Genomic DNA, 6,489 nt, shown 5'->3' with positions numbered 1-6,489 from the left:
TACTTCCTGTTGCAGTCTCAGTTCCTTCATCTGTAAAATGGCGGGGGTGTGTGTTGGATTAGATGATTTCTCTGAGGTTCTCCTCTACTTTAAAGATCATATCTAAACAACAAGTTTTCTCAAATTTGTCTCTTGTGGCAGTAGGACACTTGTAGTAAATAATTAAGGTGATATTTGTTTCTAAAACCCATCATACAATCTTACTTTGGTCATTAGCAAAACACAACTGACAACAGTTTTATTTTCTTACTTCAAGCAATATTTTTCCACTCTTGTTTTATTATAAAAATCAACATTTCATTTGTTACAACTCAGCTTATTGTAATAATCAAAATGGGGATTTATACAAGGTGTCTGTTTTTATACAGTTTACAAGTAAAGCATTTATTTTACAAAAGAAAGGGGAGGGGTGTGTGCGTGTGCGTGTGTGTGTGTGTGTGTGTGTGTGTGTGTGTGTTGTAAGTAACAGTGAACAAGTGGATAGGGGCTGACCAAATGTTGGTCATTATATTATAAATACATCCTTGCAAAGCACCATCGTACCAAAGTCGATGAACAAGAAATACTACCAGCTGACTTTAAGACAATGACAAAGATTAAAGCTCAAGAAAAATGAAAAAAAAAAAGACAAAAACAAAACAAAAACACAAAGGATAAACATCTGAAAGCAGCACCAAATCCTTCATTTGCAAACAAGGCTAGTACAGCTTAAGCTTCTTGGTATCCTCTTTATATAAAAAATATATTTATATTTTCCCTAATAACCCAAACAATTTAACCGTGTTACAATGGATTTAAGAATCAGCCTTCATTGCCTTATTGTTTTCAATATGCACTTCTTATTAGGATACCAGAATTAAAGTTTTTACTCTTTAAATCACAACCAACCTTTGGACTAAAATGAAGCATGGACAGTTAAGCAAATGTGTACTGTCTAATTCTTTGGTGTCATCATAAAAATAATCATGCTGTGAAAATACCAAGAATATAATCTACTTAGGTCAGCAATTAACTCTGGGCCCCTGACAAAACTTTTTTGTCTATGCTGCCTTCGACACAAAAGGAAATTATTTATTACTTAATAGAAGACTGGCTGAAATTTGTACTTATTTGGTCATTTACTTCCATGCCAAATGAATAATATAGACTAATAGATGGTGTTTGAATCATCTATTTTGTTTTCATTTTTTTTTTTTTGCTAGGCAATGGGGTTAAGTGACTTGCCCAGGGTCATACAGCCAGTTAAGTGTCTTGTGTCTGAGGCCATATTTGAACTCAGGTCCTCCTGAATCCAGGGCTGGTGCCCTATCCACTGCACCACCTGGCTGCCCCTGAACCATCTATTTTGTTGAGGCCATCTAGAGCAATCATTTACTTTCAAGTTACTTGGCTTAACATAGAAATCCTCAGCTTCCTTCCAGTTCTAAACCTAGTTTAATTATGATTCAAGGCTAAGGTCTCTAGGACGTTATTTAGCTAAATGTAGTTCCCTATTAATAAGCTTTTAGTCAAACATCAATTTACAAAACTTTTTTGTGCTTATTTCAAATGAAAATGAGAAATTTTGAATCTTCTTTTATAAACACTATCACAGAAGTCATTATTGAGATACAAGTGTTATTCCTTGCAGGAGCAATGAACAAGTATATTAGTGAACGTAAGGAAGACTAGGGTCACTTTGGGGTTAAGAGGTTTGGAAAGAAATATAGATTTCCTCCCAAGAATAAGAAGTTTTACAATAGTGCTTTATAACCCCTTGACTCTAAATTCCCTGAGGGTATTTTTACCTCAAATGCCTAATACAGGCACTTTTTGAATTTTCATATAATTATTGCCTGTTTTTATCAGCTCTGTGCTCCATTCAAGTGTATCATCCTTGATTACTTACAAGGCCATGCGGACTAAAAAGGCCATAGTAAGGCCATTACAGTAAGGCCAACTGAATGGCCTTCCAATTTGGGAAGGTTGTGTTAAATGTATGAAAATCTCAAATTCTTTACTAAAAACATCAGAGCTGTGCTTTGACAATTGATGCTTGTAACCATTTTCAACAAATCAGTGGCATCTGTGAGAACCAGGATCTCTCAGAATGCCTCCTGTGCCATGAATACCGTACAAAACCACTGAAGTTTCATTAGCAGGCAGAATAAATACTAAAAATGGACACTGTAATGAAAACAAAAATGCCACAGAATAAGTCACAGAGTAGAAAGTACACTGGATTTTGAGCCAGAACTGGCTTTTGATTTACTATGTCTCCTTTGGCAAGTCATTTAAAGCCTCTGTGTTTGTTTCCTCATTCGTAAAAAGCCTACTTCAAAGGGACAACCGTGGGAGAAAAGCACTTTGTTAATCATAAAGTGCTATACAAATGTTAAGAATCCAGAATCCAACATTGATAATGGGCATATTATGTTTTAGGCACTATGCTTGGCTTTAGTTACAACTTAATTCTCCAACCTTGGGATTTTGTAAAATGGTGAATGAAGTCAAACTTAAATCATCTTAAACATTTTCCTCCCAATCATCCCCAAAACAGTCTGCACTAAGTAAAGATTATAAGCGCCATTTCCCTGTGCAGATAACTCTGAATATCCAGGGTACAGCCATGGCTTTCTGTTCACGCAAGGTAGGAATAGCGACCAGACTTGTGATTTCACTGATGCAGGGAACACCCAGGTGAGGAAACTCCCTTCACCAAGGCAGGTCAGCAACTTTCTCTGCAAGTTACAATTTCAGAGTTGTCTCTAGTACTGAGAGGTTAAGTGACCCACACAGGATGACACAGCCATCACGTGTCAGAGGTGAACCTTGAGCCCAAGTCTGCTCAGCTCTGAGCCCAGCTCTCCATCCACTACATGTTGGCTGCCTTTTTGCATGCGAGCTGGTTATATAAATCATATAATCAAAGAATCATAGACTTTAAAAGGCACCTTAGAAGCCACTAAAACAAGAACCCTGGTCTACTGATTCCCAGTCCAGTGCTATTTCCAACACATTATGTTGCTATCCAACACACAGGAGAGGCATACTTCATGATGTGAAAAACAAAAACAAAAAAACACCACCACAAAATACTTTAATACTAATCTGTTAATCCAAAATAAAACGAATTTTATTCATGTTCTACCTAGAAATCTTACTTCAAAATGTAGAGCTTGATTCAAAATGAAACAAACCTTCTCAGATTTAGCAAATAAGACTTCTCATGTGTCCATTTATCCTTTCCAACTAACTCCACTCACTGTCACTCATGGTCAAATAAATGTTAAATAACTGATGTGCAGTTCAATTAGGCTTAACTGTCCAACTAGGCTGAAAGCTAACAATACTTAACTCAAATTTATCTATTCTGCCCTACCCAAAAAATACTTCCAGAAACTTTTAATGAAGAAAGAGGATACTGAAACTAAGCTGAATCACCTTCAAATTATTTTCCAATAAAAATTGGCACACAAATTAGTATTTTGCAAGAAGAGACCATTGCCATCGTGGTACAAATACCTGAACTGAGGTCTAACAAGGCAACATTCTTCTTAGTTCATATAGTGCAAATGCCCACACAGGAACCCCACATGGTAAAGCTGCATATTAAAAAAATGTAAACATGTAGAATTCTCAAATTCTGACTGACACCCAGCTATTGATCACCTTATTCTTCTCACACGGATCATGTTCCCCTTGCATATCACACAATACACCTTCAATGTCCATCCTGCCTGAAGACCATAATTGTTTTTTACATTGCTAAGAAGGGTCATCACCTGCCTGAATGAACTGTAAGACAGCTGACAGACTATCATTTATGCAAATATAGTACTAAGACCTGTTCTTTGCTTTCAATAATCTGAGGATGACTTAGAAATAACATTTTTTAAAATTATCTAATTACCTAAGCATTTTCAATTACTTAAAAAAGTTACTTCACTCCTGCTAAAAATATTGAACAGTTTACACTGTTTTCTCTTGGGCACTGGAACCCAGGGATTTGAGCCATGCTTTCACAGTAGCAAAATTAGATAACTTCTTAAAACTTCACAAGTTTAAATGAAAACATGCTACTTTTAAGTCTATTCATTTTTTAGCAGAAAGGAACTGGAAACATGTAAGGTGGCAGTGCTGAGATCAGACCATATCTTGTCCCTGATGACTAAGGATGGAGCAGCCTCAATACCTTGGCAGACTGAATATAAAGGATTTTTCTCTTTCCCTTCCACCTCAGTTTTAAGATTCAACAAATAAAATAGTTCACCTTCCCATTCAGTCCAAACAGATTTCTTGTTTAAATGACTTAAACACCAACTGTTTCAATCAAAACAGGTTTGGAGAGAGAACATATTTTAAAACAAACATGAAGTGAATTAAGAATAATTTGGTTAAGGATAATCTGGAAAAAAAACAACCACCCTAATATTCACAGTGGAAAACACTAAAGTATTAAACGCATGCCACACAAGAAGAGGTATGTAAAAGTCATGCTGAGAAAACTGGCTTACTGAACATGAAAGAACAGAGTTAATATATAGCTGGGAAAACCCTTCCAATGAGTTCATTATTTTAATAGATTGTCTCCAATAGGTTTAAATGCTTTGTACTCAGAAAATATATATATTTATATAAAATGATTTATATTGTGATATACACTGAAAGTACTGCAAGGATATATGATTAATTTACAATAGACTAAATTTATAATTCATAAACACTGTCTATAACATATGTCATAGAAAATATTGACATATCTGTGAGCACTGAAGGAAAGATATCTTGGGAAGGGAAATGGATAATGAAATGTTAAACTTGTGAACATTATGCAGAAGAAAGAGTCAAGCAGGAAAACTGAGACTACTGGGAAATGGAAACGATTACAAAAAAAATTTCAATTAGAAAACTCCTCTATTATTAGCTGGAAAATAATTTTTAAAAAAATAAATCATGGCATCTTGGCTAAAGCATCCATAGGACTGACTGTCAGGGAAAGGAGGTAGGACAGATGGCCTAAGGAGAATATTAGTTTCAAACAGAGATGGAAGTTCCAGGGTAGAGATGGGTGCGTCTGTGTGTGTGAGATAAATGAACACACACACAACTGTGTGACATGATACTGGACAACTGATATACTCTTCCCAAAAGAAATCATCATAAAATGGACTATTTTTAAAGTATATATATATTTTCATTGCTGAAATCACTGTATTTCCTATAGAAAACAAAGCCCTTTGTTAGTAACTTTTCTTTCTCCTACCCCATATTTAAACTTTAGCTGCTGACTCTCCATAGTTAACATGAAGGATAATTAGCAACTTCAAAGTACCTATGGTTTGCTACTCTGAGATGGTCATGGACCTTTTTTCTTTTTTTGGTATCAACAAAGCCCACATCTTACTAGACAGTGATTCACCCTTGTCTTTCTGTTTCCTATGTATATTCACAGTCACTTCCCTGGGTTTAAGGCATGTTTTGTGTGTTCAGTTTGTAAAAATAAAAATTTTTAGTACAAATTTATTTTATACAAATTTTTTTTATGGCACAAGCAGCAACTTTGCTGTTAAGAAAATATATAAATATCCTTTTCTTCTGTACAAATATCTCCAGTATTCCCCACCCCATTTAAAACTCTTATCTGTACACAGTCTGCCTCACCTTTCTCTGACAGCTCCCTCCCCCCCCTCCAGATCTCACCCAATTTGTATTTACACTTTACACTGGAGGCAGTCAGAGGAGGGGGGGGCTCTCCTCAGGAGGAGTCTGTACAGGGGGACGGTGGAGGTGGGTAGAGGTGATGAGAGTAGCTCCTCTCTGTGTAAGGGGAAGGGGGGCAACTTTCATAGTTTTCTTCGGCTGACAGGTACTGGCTCCGTGGAGTGGGAGGTGGGGGCACAGGCTCAGAGTCATAGTTTAAGTCACTGGTGTAGCCCTTGGCTGCGGCTGCGGCAGTTATTCTCCGGCTTGGAGCGTAGTCGCTGTCACAGACATCAGTGCTGCATGGGGTGGTGGGAGGTGCAAAGTGGCGGTAACTGTACGGTCTGTAGCTAGGAGAAAGAAAGAACAGAGGATGGTTTCCACTGCACAGAAGTGATGGGTCTTCATCACAAACGGTATTAGAATTACTTTGCTGTGGAAGGAAAAACTCAGACAGGAAAATGCTTGAAAGAACATTATTCCAACCATGCACATCAGCCCAAGCCTCTTAAGACAATTTTTCACTGGGGAGGGAAAAAGACAACAGAAACCATGAAGGAGGGGAAAAAAAGGAAAACGGTGTACACGTGGGTATGTTTACACATTAGAAAGTGCATAAACCACCCCACTTATCAGCAGGGTAGTAACATGGACTGCTTATAAAGGAAAAAAGACCTTGGAAACATGCTGGCCAATATACATCCTGGCTGTGAGGCAGTGAAGTTGTGCCTTGAGTAGTCCTACACTTAGAGTCAGACCCAAGTTCAAAGCCTACCTCAGACACTTGCCAGTTATGTGATCCTAGGC

The 6,489-nt window shown here is 37.2% G+C and overlaps 1 protein-coding gene across 2 annotated transcripts in view; it reads right to left on the bottom strand.

Annotated features, from left to right (window-relative positions):
• Positions 1-236: 236 nt before the first annotated feature.
• The window catches only part of LRP6 (LDL receptor related protein 6), a 126,433-nt gene continuing 120,180 nt past the window's right edge, over positions 237-6,489 (bottom strand). For both annotated transcript variants that reach the window (XM_021001525.2, XM_021001526.2), the window contains one exon: positions 237-6,032. In XM_021001525.2, the coding sequence (XP_020857184.1) occupies positions 5,738-6,032 (295 nt within the window). In that variant the 3' untranslated portion in view covers positions 237-5,737. The remainder of the gene's footprint in view (positions 6,033-6,489) is intronic.

Source organism: Phascolarctos cinereus, unplaced genomic scaffold, assembly GCF_003287225.1.
Source record: "Phascolarctos cinereus isolate Bilbo 61053 unplaced genomic scaffold, phaCin_HiC Scaffold_1;HRSCAF=81, whole genome shotgun sequence".
Classification (NCBI taxonomy): domain Eukaryota; kingdom Metazoa; phylum Chordata; class Mammalia; order Diprotodontia; family Phascolarctidae; genus Phascolarctos; species Phascolarctos cinereus.
This window is presented reverse-complemented; position numbering and strand designations above follow the sequence as displayed.